This window comes from Jaculus jaculus, chromosome 6 (genome assembly GCF_020740685.1).
Source record: "Jaculus jaculus isolate mJacJac1 chromosome 6, mJacJac1.mat.Y.cur, whole genome shotgun sequence".
In the NCBI taxonomy this organism is placed as follows: Eukaryota; Metazoa; Chordata; class Mammalia; order Rodentia; family Dipodidae; genus Jaculus; species Jaculus jaculus.
In genome coordinates this window covers 98,508,428-98,526,929 of record NC_059107.1, presented here as the reverse complement: position 1 = coordinate 98,526,929, position 18,502 = coordinate 98,508,428, and the positions used below count along the sequence as shown (strand labels likewise).

General features: G+C 39.5%; 1 protein-coding gene across 1 annotated transcript; it reads right to left on the bottom strand.

Annotated features, from left to right (window-relative positions):
* Window positions 1–8,820: 8,820 nt before the first annotated feature.
* LOC101614248 (olfactory receptor 6C6-like) lies at window positions 8,821–9,780 on the bottom strand. The gene has a single exon (XM_004649938.2). It carries the CDS (start codon window positions 9,778–9,780, stop codon window positions 8,821–8,823), a length of 960 nt encoding a protein of 319 aa, XP_004649995.2.
* Window positions 9,781–18,502: the final 8,722 nt, after the last annotated feature.

Sequence of the window (18,502 nt, the reverse complement as noted above, 5' to 3'; positions counted from 1 at the left end):
TAAAGTATAAAGAGGCCTTTTGTACTTTTAAGAATGAGCTTTTAAAGTTAATCAAAACATTACAAACAAAAACAATATAATGTAATAAGGAGAGATATGGGTCCCAAGGGTTTAAAATAAATGAGTGATCTCTTAGAACTTTTATGGTCTTGGAGAAATTAAATTCCTTGCCTCATTTGTTCATCTCTCTTAGGAGGCAGTGTGGTTTTAACCTCATTTGTAAAGGCTGAATGAAGCATATAAGCAAATCGTGTCTACATCTGCTTCGTAACCAGCAGAGGCAAGTGTGACAGGCATGGCAGGGAATGTCTAATTACTGATCTCCAGAGAGTACATATGCATATCAGTAACATATTATTTTTTACTATTAAACAAATTACACAATTTATAAAAATAGGAATTTTTCAGCTCAACATACTTTTTACTTCCAAATTAGAGCATTTGGTAAGAATAGGATTTGTTTTAAGTTCTCACTTGTAAAAATATGCAAATATGAGTAAATTCTTCAAGTTTACTTTAAAGATGCAATGAAAGAAAACTGAATAATTATAGAAAATTGCATTTACATCATCTCAACTCAAGAGAAACTATGAATAAACTGATAATATTGAATTGAAGTTGTTAGATTTTATTTTTTAGTAACATAATGGTCCTACATTTATGAGAAGGATTAAGTTGGTTAGTGCTCACTTGACTTTTTAAATATAAATTCAACTACACCATTTGCAAATTAAATGTTTTCTTATTAAAACTTTGCAAGTCTGTATTGAATTTCCATCAACTTCATACTTGATATAAAAGTAGCTAATTCAGTTGATTTAAAACTACAACTATTATAGTCTGTACATTGTGTATTAAAAATAACTATATTGTAAAATTATCTTCATATTTTAAAACACTTATTATTGGGCTGGAGGGATGGCTTAGTGGTCAAGGCATTTGCCTGAAAAGCCAAAGGACCCAGGTTTGATTCTTCAGGACCCACGTTAGCCAGATGCACAAGGGAGCGCAGGCATCTGGAGTTCATTTGCAGAGGCTGGAGGCCCTGGTGCGCCCATTCTCTCTCTCTCTTTCTCTTTCTTTGTCAAATAAATAAATAAAAATATTTTAAAGCACTTTTTGAAGAAAAATCAATGAAAGAGTCAAATCTCTGATTTTTCTGAGAAAAATAAAAATATATATTTGTGGTAAAATACAATTTTAGAAACAAGATGGATGAAAGTCAATTATTTTTAAAGCTTTACCTCATAAATGCATCATTTGCACATCATTGTGAATATGAAGTAAGAATTTGAGAGGTTGTGTAAGAAATTTCTGAAGTAGTGAAGTATAAATGAATAAATTAGGGTTGGGAGATGGTCAATTGTCAAAGGCACTTGCTTGCAAAATCTGCTGGTTTGAGTTCAATTCCTTATCACCCATGTAAAGCCAAATACACAAAGCTGTCTGCAGTTTATTAGTAGTGGTAGGAGGCCTATATTCTCTCTTTCTTTCTCTTTCTCATAAATAAATAAATAAATAAATAAATAAATAAATAAATAAATAAATAAATAAATAAATAAATGAAACGTTACAAAAATAAATTAGTGAGCTACAAAATAGCAAGAAAGTAACTATAATGAAAACTGAGTTGGGGGCTGGAGAGATGGCTTAGCGGTTAAGCGCTTGCCTGTGAAGCCTAAGGACCCTGGTTCAAGGCTCGATTCCTCAGGACCCACGTTAGCCAGATGTACAAGGGGCATCTGGGGTTCATTTGCAGTGGCTGGAGGCCCTGGTGCGCCCAGTCTCTCTCTGTCTCTCTATCTGCCTCTTACTCTTTCTGTCTGTTGCTGTCAAATAAACAAAAAAAACAAAAAAAAAACCAAAAAAAAACCTGAGTTGGTAAAAGCTTAGTTTAGGACTTCTGGTCAAGATGCAGCCTCCTAATCAGGCTTCAGCTCCCATGGTAATATTGTGGTAGAAAAGAAGCTAAAAGTTGAATTGATTCACTGAGTTACTGTAAGAGTGAATTGCTGAGGAGCTAAACTTTTCTTTGTCAGCAGATAGAAAAATCCCAAAGAAGGAACTGTCCAGAAAGGGCCCAAAGGGATAAGAAGCAAAGATAGTTTAGGCTAAAACAGAATAAAATGGAGTTCATCGTTAGGGTGGCCTGACTACAGAAATGATTGATATGCAAATTGACACATCTTGTTTGTTCACTTTCCCTCCCCTTGGCTATGAAAACTATAAAATGGAAACAAAATTTCAGCGTGGGTCCAAAGCTTCTTTGGAGGCTACCTCAAGCTTTTTGGCGCCTGGGTAATAAACTTCTCAACTTTCCCTCATACTGACTTTGGAGTGATCTTTCCAGAGAGTTTCTACAACATCTCTGGAGACCCCAGCAAGCTTCTCCTTTGCCACGACCCTAGTTGGTCAGGAAGGACTGCTGCTCCTGGGCCTCCCAGCCTGCCAAATGCCCCTGGAACTTGGAAGAATGCACCCCTTACATTATTACAGGGTCCCCTTCCAGGTACCCCAAGGACACTGTGAAGCCCTGGACCAGAGTTCCTGAGTGGAAGGAAAGGAGGCTGAGACAAACATCACCAGGTAAGAATTCCCTGGGGAAACTGGAAATTGGGACTGTGAGTAGTCAGGTCTGGAGGAGCCAGTGAGGACTGATCCCCACCAAGAATCCCTGAGCCTCCATACTGCTGCATGTTGATGGCTCTCTTTCAGTCAGGTGTCAGGGTGACTGACGGTGTTTGGTCTCAAACTCAATCAGGGGTATGAATGGGATTAAATAAGAAAAGTTGTTTAAACTCTGAATGAATGTGTGCATGAATGTGTGAGAGGGAGATGGCCATCTGGTGTCTGAAAAGTGCACTTGATATGAATGTGTGTATAAGTCTGCATGTGGCTCGCAGCCCCAGGGCTGCAGAATGGCTTTGCCTTTGTATATGTTCTGCAGAATTAACAGGGTGGGAAATTCATTTTGTGGGCAATCCTCCACCAAGCCTACTGTCCTAGACTACATAGTCAAAAATACACCATACTTCAGAAGGGAATATTCAGCAGATTATAATACTAAGATGACATGACAAAAATAAAGGCCTCTGTAAATTAGGAAGGCCAGCTTTTAATGTTGAATGCCCCTCAGAGGAAACACTGAAAGTAAGATTATAGACAGGGAAAAATGAAGATTATCCTACTCTTAAAAGTTATAAAAATGCCACAATCAAGGACTTGCCCTATAGCCCAGAGAAAAATCTTCCTGGGAAAAACAAACAAGCAAACAAACACTTGTTTAACTAGAGCCAGAAAAGAAGCTTCAAGGTCAGAGATCACCCACACACAGATGCCTCCTAACACACTCTCCAGTAATGAGGCACTATCTGATAGAACTTAAAATTGGCAAAACTCAAGGCCACAGAAAAGGGGGATAAAGGGAGATAATGTTGTCTGGACTACTGGGAAATTCCACCACTCTGGGACCTGACATTGAGGAAGAAATTTAATGATAGAAAAGACAAACCAAGATAAATGTCTCACTGCAAGGTTTTACAGGTGTTTCTGATTTAAACAAGTGTGATGAAAGTCACTCAAGTCCTAAACCCAACCATACCTAGCAGAAGAGGAGGGAAAACCCCTCCACATTTGCAGAGAAGGGTATTGTCCTGCCGTGTTCCCCAGGGGTAAAAAGTCAATCAGGAATAGTTAACTTCTGGGGCCAATCCTAGACAAGTGTTAGAAACCTGGGAAGATCATCTTTCTTACTCTCATATGCTGCATCTGGGGCAGCTTTCCAAGGCAAGGACAAAATGGGGACTACCCATGAGCAGGAATGTGTAATTGCAATGTGTTCTTTAGTGCTTCCCCTGCAGGGCTGGACCTACATGATGGCCAGATGGCCCTGGAATAGGAAGGAGAACCTGACACTCAAGTCTCATTGGACAGGGAGATAAGGCACAAACCTGCCAAGACACAGAATCAAGAACTTGTAAGTAAGAACAGATGAGTTACAAAATAAATAAATAAACTAAAAGTTGAGGGCTGGAGAGACACTTTAGCAGTTAAGCACTTAAGGTGCTTGCTGGCAAAGGCAAATGTTTGATTTGGGGTTTTATTCCCCAGTACCTACATAAGGCTGACTGCACAAGGTAGTACATGCATTTGGAGTTCCTTTGTTGTGGCTAGAGGTACTGAAATGGCAATAAATAAATAAAATCTTTAAAAAGTTGAGATGTGAAGGTTGAGCCATTTGGTCTGTCTTTTAGGAAGTAGAATTTCATGGTACCATTGCTGTTTGTGTCCGGATTACTGTTTTCCACCCTCTGATTACAGGAAACACCTGAACCACAAGACACTGGAGAGGGTAGGATCAAAACTGACCTAAATCTCCTACATCTTCCCTCCCTCCCTCTCCCCTTCTCCCCTCTATCTCTCTCCTCTCTAACTCTTGTATATTAGTTATCTTTTTCCTCAATTTCTTAGTGGACACTGACCTGTAACCCCCACTTCCAGCTTGGGCCTACCATCCACAATGAGCTTTTGATCAGAGAAACCTACAAGGTTTCCCAAAACAATGATAGACTCTGTCAGAGTACTTGATGACCCACCAAAGGCCAGTGGTAAGACCCTATTGCTGAAGACTCCATACACAGCTGATGCGTAAAATGGAATGACATGGCTGGAAGCCAGGAGAGAGTCAGTCCCCAGACAGTCAGCGTGTCTAGTGCCAGAAGGCGCTACATAGGCGACTGGGGGAAATGACCAAGATCTGTCCAAGCAACACATTGTTTAACCTAATTAGCAACAAATAACCGGATGTGATGCCCACACAAGTGCAATAGTGGTACACAGCCATGGTGAGGAATCAATTGCTCTTGATTTGGCTAACTGATCAACTCAGTGGTACTAGACCCATAGCTGGAGCTGGGAAACAAGTCAGAACCATACCCAAACACAAGCCCACTCTACAATATCAAGCTACCATCAATCACGGGGTATAAGAGGGCCTAAACCTACCATACTGTCTATCAAAAAAAGTAAGTCTTATCTCAATTTTCTGGGTGCTAACTTACTCTCCATTGGAGAATCTGCTTCTCTTTTCCAGATAGATGCAGATCCTAAGAGATACCTCAAAAGGGGCCCAACTGAAACTAAGGCCAACTGGTGAAATAAGCAAGGGTGATGTTTTCCTGTGAACCGGATACCAGCACAAAGGGGAAGGAGATCAACGCAGAGAAAAATCAACTCCTACCAAATCAGAGAGCCAGAGCCTCAGAGGCCCCCAACACCTTAGCACTGAAGCAGACCAAAAATGAACCCAACATGGCTCAGGGAAATTTTGCGGAAGAGGGGGCAGAAAGAATGTCAGAGTCACATGTTGGGTCATGATTTGCAGAGACATTTATCATACCAATAACTGGGGGCTAACTCCACAATGCACGACCCATTTTCATTAACAAGGAGGGTCTAATGGGAAGGGGTAGATCACAGATGAGCCTAAATAATGGTACCAAACTGCCTGTATTTACTGAAGAGAAAACTAATAAATTAAATTAAAAAAATGTGAAAAAAAAAGTTGAGATGTGCGTTATTGTAGGTAGGATCAGTACTTTGCTGTGCATCCAGGGTTGGTCTCAAGATTGGGATCTCCCTGCCTCAGCATCCCAAAAGCTGTGCTGACAGAACCAAACCCCCTCCATGGCTGAGATATATATTTAGATTATATTTGCCAGGACTCCTAAAAACTACACATTAAAACTGCACCTGAGTCATTGAGTTTGTAACACAGTCTTGTGTTTTGGAAATGGTTATGGGCCATGTGAAACAGGTTTGCTGGATGCCTGCATGGAGAACCAATGAAGCCATGAGGATGAACCATGAATTACAGTGGAGACCCAGTGGAGATTCTGAGACCAGGATATGGCTGCTGAGGACAGCTGCCCGCCCTGGATGAAGTTTTCCAGGAGTGTAAGTAGCCTAGCTAGAGTGGCAGATTTGGAACCCCAGAGACTTCTTGCTGGTTACAATTATCAGACTTGGAGATTTGTCACTGGTTAGATTTCAATCAATTTGTGACTGTTGGATTTGAAGCTACAGAGTTTGGTGTTTGCCCTGTTTAAATAATGTGTTGCTTGTGTATTTCTTTGTGGTGCTCAATGCCATCTTTTGCAGTGTGAATGTTTATTCTGTGCCTTTATCGGTTTTTTGAGGTTTTTTTTGGTATTATGGCTCAGTTAAAAGATCTTGGACTATGGGGATGCATGGACACCATTGGAATTGATAAAAACTATGGGGACTTTTAAAGTGGGATAGATGCATTGTATTTTACATCATGTATGGTTATCAGTTTATGGGGCCAGGGGTGGAATGTGGTGGTTTGATTCAGGTGTTCCCCATAAACTCAGCTGTTTTAAATGCTAGGTTCCCAGCAGATGGAGATTTGGGAGGCAGTGTATTGTTGGGGGTGGGCTTATGGGTTTTATAGCCAGTTATCCCTTGGCAGTGTTTGGCACACTCTCCTGTTCCTGTTGTCCACCTTATGTGGGCCAGGGGGTGATGTCCATCCACCTTCTCCTCATGCCATCCTTTCCCCCTTCCATCATGGATTTTTCCTTGAGCCTGTAAGCCAAAATAAACCTCTTTTACCCATAAACTGCTCTTGGTTGGGTTATTTCTACCAGAAATGTGAACCTGACTACAACAGATGGCTGAGCCATTAAGGCTCCTGCTAGTAAAGCCAAAGGACCCAGATTTGATTCTCCCAACACCCATGTAAACCAGATTCACAAAGTAGCACATGTGCCTGGAGTTGATTTATACAGGATAAAGGCCCTGGCATACATATTCTCTCTCTCAAATAAATAAACAAAATATTTTTTTTTTAAAAAAGAAATGTCTGTCTCAGAGCTCTGTGTGTGGAGTTCTGTGATGTCCTAGAAGAGCATGAGGTAGATATTTTCTCCCACATGATACACAGTGGATCTTCAGATGTGCCTTATCATGGAAAAGTTAAAGACCTTCAATAGTAACATCCTGGCCTATATTTGCTGTTCTTTGTCCCACTTCTTTCTATAGGAATAATAATAGACTGTACATGTTGGAACCCTGCTTTCTACCCTGGGTACTGAAGGAGCCTGAAGTCATTTGGCTTTCATGAATTCAAGCACATACAATGGCCAAGAATTTAAAATGGTTCTATACAATGTGGACAAGTTTGTCAAGACAATGGAAAGTGCATCTTAATTGCCCCAATCTGCCCCCAGCACTGACATCACTCTGTGAGTTCAACCAGTCCTAGGAGCAACAACTTGCTATATCTCTTTCAGAGCTTTGGCTGTTTTACAAGAATCTGCATAGGAATGAACACTGACTATCAATATCAAATAGCATCTTCCTAGGTGTGCAAGAAAAGCACAAGAAAACCTGAATCTTCCAGAATTTCCTTCTCCTTATGATTGAAATTTACAACTTGTCAAGGACATGATTTTATATCAATTGAATAAGTAACAAAACTGTAGTATATACATACAATTGACTGTTACCAGTAAAGACAAATGGAATTTGCTGAAAATCAGATAGATCTGGAATGAATTATATTTGTTGAGGTGACACAAACTAAAAAATGCATGTATTGCTCACTCTGAGATCACAGCTTGTATTAATATTACAGGTGAGGGCAAACACAGGTAAGGCATAAAAAAAGGGAGGTGACTAGGACAGTATTAGCTTTGTAAAGTTCTACCAGCCACTGTTGGACTTGGACTTGGCTCTTTCTGCTCTATAAAGGTAGCTGAATGCCAGAGAGGGCGTCATGAAAAAGTGCACACAGAGCAAAAGGGCTATGATTTTTAGCTGAAATGAATATGAAATGTGTCCTCTACAGGTTTCTGATGATTCACTAGTGAAAATTTCAAATGTTTCTCTGCTGGAAGAATGAGAACTGAGAAGTAGAATCCTCAGGATATAATGGGATAACTATTCCTGACTAATTTCTATTTAGCAAGCAGTTTTACTTTTATTTTTCCTACAATACATATTTGAAGGATAGAGGCTTTAGAGAAATAGCCTTTAAATGTACTCACTGATCACAGCAAATGACTAATTCTTGTGGATTGATTCCTCAAAGAATAAAATGACCAAAATATTAAAATTGGCTAATATTATTAATGTTAATATTAATAATATTGATATTGACCAAATCTTAAAGTTGGCTAAGAAAAAAGTACAGTAGACTTGCTACTAAATAAAATCAGTTGAGATACATTAATAGCAAGGGAGAACTCAAAGCATGTTGAACATGAGATGGTAGATATACTGCTCAAACTGTGTGTTCCTTTTAAATGAATCTTCAGAAATGAAAAGAATGGGAAGGGCATAAGGTGGTGCAAAAGTTGTCAGTCACATATATTTTACTGCAAATGACATGAAATCAGTTAGTATAACTGTACTGTACAGTGGCTATCATTTTCAGATATCAATTTTCTAGCTTCCTTTGACAATCCCATTATCCTACATAATAATTAGCATGTTCCTTGCAATTTATACCAAATTTTACAAGGCAAAGCAACAACATATGTAGAAAGATTTATATGTATTAAGCATTAAGAACAAAATCTTTTGATTTTGATGTTTATAATTTGATATTATGTATTTCAGAAATAGATTTTTCTTAGCAATTATGAAGACACATTAGAAAGCAGAGCAGATATGATTATAGAGAAACTTAGCAAACCTGAGGTGGTTTAAATACTCAGAGAGAGAGAAATGACACAGAATACAACTAAGAGAAATGATTATTGTATTCAATTTTCTCATTGCTGTTCCAGCAGCATGTTATTTATGTCTAAATCTTTGCACATTTGTTGGAAAAGAATGACATCTGTGAGTCATATACCTGAATGCTTCTTTTACCTGCTGGTTCCTTAGGGTGTAGATGAAAGGGTTTAGAACAGGGGCCACAGAAGTGTTAAGCACAGACACACCTTTGTTGAGACTCACCCTGTCCCTTGCTGATGTTCTCATATACATGAAGATGCAGCTTCCATAAGTGATAGAGACAACAACCATGTGTGAGGAGCAGGTGGAAAAGGCCTTAGTTCGCTGCTGAGCAGAAGGGAATTTTAGGATGGTTTTGATGATGAAAGCATAGGAGAGGATCACTAAGAACAACGTGATGGCAAGTGTCATCACAGCTAAGAGAAAAGCCATCCATTCTATGAAGCGTGTGTCTGTGCAAGAGATCTGTAGGACAGGAGAAGAATCACACAGGAAGTGATCTATTGCTTTGGAAGCACAGAACTCCAGCCTGAGTCCCAAGAGCAAAGGGGGGAAGATGACTAAGAATCCAATTACCCAGGAGCTGAGCGCAAGTTGGTAGCACACCCTGCTGTTCATGATGACTGGATAGTGCAGGGGTTTGCAGATGGCCACATAGCGGTCATAGGACATGGCAGCCAGGAGGTAAAACTCTGTAGCTCCAAATAGAATATGGAAGAATAATTGAGCAAGACAATTATTGTAGGAAATTGTTTTGTCACCAGTGAGAATGCTTGTCAGGAACCGTGGGATACTCACTGTTGTGAATGAAATTTCTAAGAAGGAGAAATTTTGGAGGAAGAAGTACATTGGTGTCTTGAGTCTGGGATCCAGCAGTGTGAGGAATATAATGACTAAGTTTCCCATCAGGCTGAAGATGTAGTTAGAAAGTAGAAACAGGAAGATCACAATTTGTAGTTGAGGATCATCTGTCAGTCCCAGCAAAATGAACTCTATTTCTGCTGAGTTGTTCTTCATTTCGCCTTTGTCCTACCAAACCTGAAGGGGAAAAAAGAGAAAAAGAAAAATATGTTTCTTTCTTTCAGCTATTCAGTGTTCCATATTTTACATTTATCAAGTGTATAATTTTTAAAGGTAATCTCAAAGTTCACCTGACTAGTTATATACTCCTTTTCATAGTATATTTGTAAGAACTTAGCTTCTTATCTTGTACAGAGTTAGTTTTCCTTCTCAGTTATGAGGCATACCAGTTATATGAAATGCAATCTCAATTTGCTTAGTATTTATTCTTTCAAATGCTTTATTAAATTTGCTTGTTCAAATGTTGAATATTTTTACTTTCACCAGTATCTTATTTGTCATTCAAGTGACTGACATTTATTCTTAGTGATAAGTATAACTAAAAACTTAATAATATGTATAAGATATGAGATAGCAAAAGAGAAAAAGAAACATTTATGGAAGATCAATAATAAATGATACACTTTTATAAATTAGAGCAATAGATAATATGAAACATAAGATATCAAAATAATCAAAGTAGGATGGGGAGATGGCTTGGCAGCTAAGGTCTTTGTCTGCAAAGCCTAGTGATCAAGGTTCAATTCCCTAGAATCCTCAGAGCCAGATGCCCAAGGTAGGACCTGTATCTAGAGGTTATTTGTAGTACCTGTAGGTGCTGGTGTGTCTATTCATTCTCATTCCCTCTCCCTCATTCTCTGTTTGCAAATAACTAACTAATTAAATAAATGAATAAAAATTAAAAAAATACAAGTTAATATATGAATAATAAGGTAAAAACCTTAAATATGTAGCATACTTCCATTACTAATACATACCTCATTGCTCATTTCCTAAATTTTGTAATATGAATGTGAACACATTGTAAGGCACCATGGTGTAGTGATTTTAATAAGTATATGTGATAAATTGCAAACTCACAATAGGTTATGGAACTGATACTCTAATAAACTTTGAGTGTATACATAATAATGACAAATGTCAGACATACTAGTGAATTATTAATAAAAATAATTCTTGTTTTCTGAGAATTATGTTTGTAAAAATTATGATTATTAATAATCTAAATATATCATACACGAGGCAACCGAGTTTATATATAAAAAAGGTTCTTCGGGCATACAGAGATGTCTCAGCAATGAGGGCACTTTCTGTTTAAGCTTAAAGGTTGGGAAGACCTGGTACCACACAAATTCAACTCCTCAGATGCCACATAAAAAGTTGGGATGCATATCTGTCATCTGAGCAATGTGTGTCAGGAAGAGGAGGAAGATAGGAGAATCCTTTTGGATACTGAATAAAGGGGAAGCTCCAGGTTGAGAAGAGGCCCTTTCTCAAATACAACAATGAGCAAGAAAAGAGCATCCAAAGTTTTTTCTGCCCTCCACATGCTCATTGTAAGAACATCTACACATACACATGCACAGGCCACCCAATGCACCACAGTTCAACTTCTAACACACACACACACACACACACACACACACACACACACCACATAGTTGTGAAGCATTATCTTAGAAAATATTCATATTTGTATAAATCTACCCAGTGACAATAAACACGCATGATACTGCTTGCACTGTTCGCCAGACAACCAGCTCTCGTGAGATGGCTACATATACTATGGTCACTCAAAACTCATCAAAGAAGAAATCAGCACTTGAAAGGCAGAGGTAGGAGGATTGGCATGAGTTTGAGGCCATTCTGAGAGTACATGGTTAATTCCAGGTCAGCCTGGACCACTGTGAGACCCTACCTCGAAACCTCTACCCCCCAAATCAAAACATATCTCAGAATAAAATAATAACATAAAGCAAGTGAATGGATGCAGCTAAATTCAGTTTTGTTGGGTATTATAAATGTCAAATGTATTAAAGTTTAGAATGTACTTTGGTTTTAGTCTATGGGTACCTCTGTGGCTAATATTTCACATTACAAGACAAATTTTAAAAGCAGTAACAGCACTAACCCTTTGATAGCTTTGCCACCTTTAAAATATCTTATATGCACAGAGTTGGAAATATGTCTGCACTTCACCACTTAAGTCATCCTCCTGGTGAACAGAGATGGTCCATTCTTCTCCTTGTTCACTTCATCCTTCCCTACAACATATGATTGATTTACACGTTTCTTAAATATATTATTTCACACTAACCCATTGCAAGTTTTTATGAAAGTCAATCAGATTTCTTTTCCTTCTCTAGTTTACTACAATACACTTATCTCCAGTATTATAAACCTTGTTAAATGACATGCAATGCAAGTAAACATTAACCATATTATGGACCAGGATTTATGTCTTAAAGGGGAATCTAACAAGAACAAGAATTCTCTAGCTGATTGTGATCCAAGAACAGTAATTCCCACGGGATTGGCAATTACATCATACAGAAGTGCTTCTAACAGAAACAAACATGCCTCTACACACACATTTCTTTTGCTTCTTTTAAGCATGTTTACAGAGAATTCATCCTAACTTGCTATAATATTTGATTTCCTATGACACATCTATCTTTTGAAACTAATTATGGAATTCTAGGCTTAGAATAAGAGATGGGAGAAGAACATTTTAAGTGGATATAAAAAGTGAGGATATATAATGAAAAAAGGAATGTCACTGTAGACTAATCAATTACTAAAGGAATGCTTTATACTACAAGAAGTTCATTAATTTATTGGCTTAACAGTATAGCAAATATTGCATGTCAAGTATGCCACACTCAATTCATGGAGACATTTCAACTTTGGTTTGAGCTGTGTCATCCTTCCTTGTGAAGCTATATCACAGTTTATTTATTTACTCTCTTATAGGTCAGTCCATACAGTGTTTCAATTTAACAATTAGAGAGAACATATCAATGAATATAAGCACATATTTGTAATTTCACACAACATAATTTTAATAATGTTGAAGATTATCATGTTAAACCTTTAGGTTAAGTTCCTAAAGCTGAACTTGCTGAATCAATAGTAAACCCTTATTTGGGGGGCTATAACTATTTTTTTTCACTGTATGGTTCAGTCAGTTCCCAAAAACAAGACATTTGAGTATCTGTTTCTCAACAGAGAGGGATTTTATGTATCACACACTATCTTTCACATGTTTGTGGTTGCTCTATTCACAATAGCTAGGAACTGGAATTAGCATAGATGCCAACCAACTGATGAAAAGATAAAAGATAATGAAGACGTGGTACATATACAAAATGGAATTCTACTCACCAATAAGGAAAATGAAATCACGAAAATTTCATGGCTAGATTGGAAAATTTTATACTAAGCAAGGTTACATATGCTCTGAAAGACAAACATAGCATGATCTGTCTTATGAGCAGTTCCCACTATGAAACACTTTGATTTATCAGTTGTAGTTATCATTAGTAGTACTGGCAAGAAACTAGAATAAGATTAGGAGATAGGAGAAACAAGGAGGGATGAAAGAGGAGTACTTGGTACAGGTAAGTAGAGAAGTAGAAGGATTTGGGGGAGCCTAGGGTAAGCAAGTGTGGGAGGGAGAGAATACACAAAACTAATGAAAACATGAATCAGTACCATATACACGTTCTTCCTGGTTATCGAATTAAAAGATATAACACTTAATAAGTGGGGCGGTAATAGTTCAGGCAGAAGCATCCTACAGGGGACAGAGAAATCCTAATGCTAGAACTGGGTGACCTCCCACAGTGAGCTGTTGGTCAAGGAGGACCATGAGTCCCTACAAACAAAGCAGGCATTGCCAAGGCAATTGGTTGCCAACTAGATCTAAATGGTAAGACCCTATTGCAGAAGCCACCAGAAGCTGTGGTTACAGGACATTGAGAGATAATGCTGAAACTGATAAGGAAGCCATTTCCCTGCTGGCTAGACCTTATAGGGCTGGAAGGTGCTATGCAAGCTGCTGGAGTATATTGGTCACCAACAGCATGAAAAGGAGGAGGTCCTTCAAGCTACAAAATCAAGCAGCTGAGAATGATGTCCACACTTAGGCAATAGTGGCACACAACTGCACTCACATTGGCTATGAGGCCGGCTCAGCAGGAGAGCATTGATACCTGGTACTGAGAATCAAGTCCAAAAAATACGGCTAGGAAGGTCATGGACTCTAGAGGGAAGATCCCACTGCTCTTTGGCTAAGAAGAGAGGGTATGTCCATCAGAAGCTTTTAAATGACTATGCTTAATCCCTTTGATCTATGCTAGTATCACTTTTATTAAGAGAATCTGTTTTTCATAGATGGCAGCACATACCAGGGAGACTCAAGATCTATAAGTATAACAAGAAAAGAAAACACACAAGATGAATCATATTTAGCAAATCTTCAGGGACTAGGAGACATTACAGAGGAAGTGACAATTTAACATAAGTGCTTCTCTCATTGATAACCTCAGAACTTCCTCCAGGGAGATGGCTGTAGATAATGAGGAGACTCAAAATTCTTCAAAGCAGAAAATTAGAGGCTGCAGACAGATCAACACTAAAGGAGATATATAATATGCCCTTGAGGCTCAGGGAAAATTGTAGTAGAGGGGCAGATGTCCTGGGCTCCTGCTGTCTCTAATATCCTGAAGTGCCCATTGCAACTTACTGTTCACCTTCACAGCCTTGTGCAATGGCCTCACCAGGCATCCTGGCAGGCACTTTGAATATGCCTCACATTGCTTAGCTCAGTGGCTTTCTGGAGCCATGAGGAAATACTCTCTGACTTCAATAATCTTGTCCTTTAATTTCTTCCAAAACCAGTACTACTTGGGCTGTGCTGCCAAATTCTGGTGCCAGGTCAGAATAAAGTTTGGTGTGCATGGCATGTGGCTGTAACAGCCTGCATATGTAGATCTTGGGAAGCAGACTACTAGTCTTCTGACATTTTTCTTTTAAAAGAATTTGCTTTAGTCCTATCCTGAGCTCATTTCAGTATGTTGTGTTTTGCCCTCATTGTGTTATTTCTTTTTTAAAAATATTTCATTTTATTTGACAGAGAAAGAGGGAGAGAGAGAGAGAGGAAGAGAAAAAGAGAGAGAATGGGCATGCCAGTGCCTCTAGCCACTGCAAACAAACTCTAGATGCATGCTCCTCCTTGTGCATCTGGCTAACATGGGTCCTGGAGAATCAAACCTGGGTCCTTTGGCTTTGCAAGCAAATGCCTTAACTGCTAAGCCATCCCTCCAGACCTCACTGTGTTATTTCTGTTGCCACACTCCAGAGCAAAGCATTATGTATCACCAAATAAAGTGACATACATTAAAGGTATCATGCATTTATATAATATAAAAATATTAAAATGTCTGGGTAATGTGTACTTAAAGAGGCAATAAGGAACTGGTTATAATTTAGTATTAGTGTTTGCCTAGCATGCATATAACATCCTGAGTTATATGCCTCCCAAAGAGCCTGTGTGTGTGTATGTGTGTGTGTGTGTACGTACCCTGAGAGAGGATAACAATAGGGAGGTGTTGCATTCAGGTTGGTATTGCTGGTAGAAATTATCCAACTAAGAACAGCCTGTGGGAAAAAAAGAGGTTTATGTCAGCTTATAGGCTCGAGGGGGAAGCTCCATGATGGCAGGGAAAATGATGGCATGAGCAGAGGGTGGACACCACCCTCTGGCCAACATATGATGGACAGTAGCAGCAGGGGAGTGTGCCAAACACTGGCAAGGGGAAATCAGCTATAACACCCATCAGCCTGCCCCCAACAATACACTCCCTCCAGGAGGCATTTTTTCCCAAATCTTCATTAGCTAGGAATCTAGCCTTCAGAACAACTAACTTTATGGGGGACATCTGAATCAAACCACCACATTATGTCCCTTGCTCCCATAAAATGATATCCATACATGATGTAAAATACAGTGCATTCAGTCCAACTTTAAAAGTCCCCATAGTTGTTATCAATTCCAATGATGTTCATGTTTATGTATGAGCCATAATACCACAAAGTCCCCCAAACCCCATAATGGCACAGAATAAACATTCACACTGCAAAAGGTGGCATTGGGCATAGCAAAGAAATATTCAGCCAATACAAGATTTAAAGCAACCAGGGAAAACATCAAACTCTGTAGCTTCGAGTCCAAAAACTCGGTGACAAATCTCCAAGTCTGATAATTCTAACCAGCAATAAGACTCTGGCATTCCACTTCCACCCCTCTAGCTAGGCTACTCACAGTCCTAGGAAACTTCATTGGGGCCGGCAGCTTCCCTTAGCAGCCATCTCATGGTCCCTCTGGTTCTCTACTACAATCCAGAGTTCATCCTCATGGCCCCATGGGGTCTCCATGCATACTCCAGCAAACCTGCTTCACACTGCCCATGGCCATTTCCAAAACACAAGACCGTGTTGCAAACTCAATGACCTTCTCTTTGCTGCATTTCTCATACTCCACAATACCAGGTAGGTGCCAATTTGTTGATCCAGGGGGGAATAAAGACTTTGAAGAACAGGACACTCCTTGAGCACTCAGGCCCCTCCAAAAGAGTCTACATTCTTCATGTTGCCCCAGTGCAGGTCAGCTGGCCCAATCTCAATGGTTGTAATCTCTCAAACAAGTTGCAGGTGAATGGGCAGAAGTTTAGGCCCAAAGATTTCATTTTTTTCTGTGCCATATCCCTCTGCTCACACCAGTTCTTTTCTATGCAAAGCAACCCTGCACAACCTCTCAGGACACGGGCATAAGAGCAAGCTTCTCACACAGGTGGCTAGCCCTGTTCAAGCACAGCTCTTTCTCACCCTCATAGGCCAAATGTCACAGTCCATAGTTCTTACTGCATTCAGGTCTTTTAAGTCTGACCAGAATCAAGCTGTACTTTCAGCAATGCAAGGCATCTCTTAGGCCAAGGTTTCAAATCCTTCAACATTCCTCTTGAAAATCAGGTCCAAAAGGCCAAAGCCACACAATCAGGTATATAGCAGCAATCCCACTCCTTGGTATCACTGTACCTTTGCAGTCAGTTTCATGTTACTCGCAGAAATCACCCAACCCAGAGCAGCTTGTGAGGAAAAAGAGGTTTATTTTGGCTTACAGGCTCAAGTGGGAAGCTCCATGATGGCAGGGAAAATGATGGCATGAGCAAAGGGTAAACATCATCCCCTGGCCAACATCAGGTGGACAATAGCAATAGGAGAGTATGCCAAACACTGGCAAGGGGAGGCTGGCTATAACACCCATAAGCCCATCCCAAATACACTCCCTCCAGGAGGTGTTAATTTCCAAATCTCCATCAGCTGGGAATCTAGCCTTCAGAGCATCCAAGTTTATGCGGGACACCTGAATCAAACCACCACAGGAGGTAAATGTGTATATTGAGATAGTTAAAGCATGAAATAAAATAGATTAGATTTACATAGCTATAAAATTGGAGATCTAGTATTAGATGTACTGGTACCCATAGGAATTTTTTTTCTAGGAACTTTCATCATTGTCATTATCAAATGCATAAAGGAAATATTTTTCATGATCATTTGGTATGAAGTTGATAGAATCCCCCTTTTCAGGCAATTAGTTATGCACTATTGCCAGTTTGAGTATAAGGTTGAGAGGATGTTTGAGGTATTTTGTTGTGGATGAATGGGGAGTCAGGCTGATGTGAAACCTTTTGACTCTATTATTCAGAGAGAATGTTCTGGTGGAGGATGTAAGACACAGAAATCAGATAAAGTTAAGAGTCTTGGGCAATTTAGAGGATGTTCCTAGGAAGTTTACTTTTGGAAGATGCCTTTATGCTATTCTTAAAGACAAAAGTTATAAACATATCTCCTCATCCTCCAAGATCACAGGTTTTTAAAATTCTTTTTTATAATTAACAACTTCCATGATTGTAAACAATATCCCATGGTAATTCTATCTATCACTTCTCAGCATGTGATGCATTCTGAGTCATCCCAAGGTCACCGCCATCTGAGGAGAGAAAGTTCTCCAATGAAAAAGCAAACATTAATATATGGGCATGAACATTAAGAAAAGTGTTTACTGGGCAGTTTGATGAGCATGGTATATACATTTAGCCAGACAGCAGCAGACTTTACAGCCCTAGGGCTCGTGACTACCCCTGTTGTAGATTTTAAGTACCAGGATTATATTTTCTCCCATGGAGCAGGCCTCCAGTCAAATTAGAGAGCAATTGGTTTCCCCCCCAAAAGACATGCCACTATGGCAGTGGTTGGCTCATTTGGCCTGTTTGGCCAAATAGAAGGCTTGCAGTGTCCACTGTGGAGTATCTTCACTGGTGATTTCTCTCTCTCCCATTGAGCTGCATGCAGTGTGGCTTTTTCCAGATTTCTAACAGCTGGTCTACATGGAGGAGGTTATCAGCTCAGTTCCAACAGAATTTCTCAGTGATCTTACAGCCCAAAGTATGTGCAATCTTTAGCAATAGGGTCTTACCATCTCTTCCTGGTGGGAAACTAAGGGCCTTGGCCATGGCCTGTAATGTTTTGGGAGCATCAGGGACCTTCCTGGCCAACAACTCACTGGAAGCTATCCCATTTCCGGCACTGAAATGTTTATACTAACAATCTATGGCTCCTGTGTATTCCATTGTCCATAAAAGTAGGCTTCCATATGATTTATTTATATCCTCTTAGATTTTGATTAGCCTTCCTCCACCTTTCCTTTACTCAGTCTCTTCCCTTGACCTCACTAAGGCTTTTCACCCCCATTAATCTATTCTTCTACTTACATATATACAGTACTCCTATTAAGTCCCCCCTCTCCCTTCCC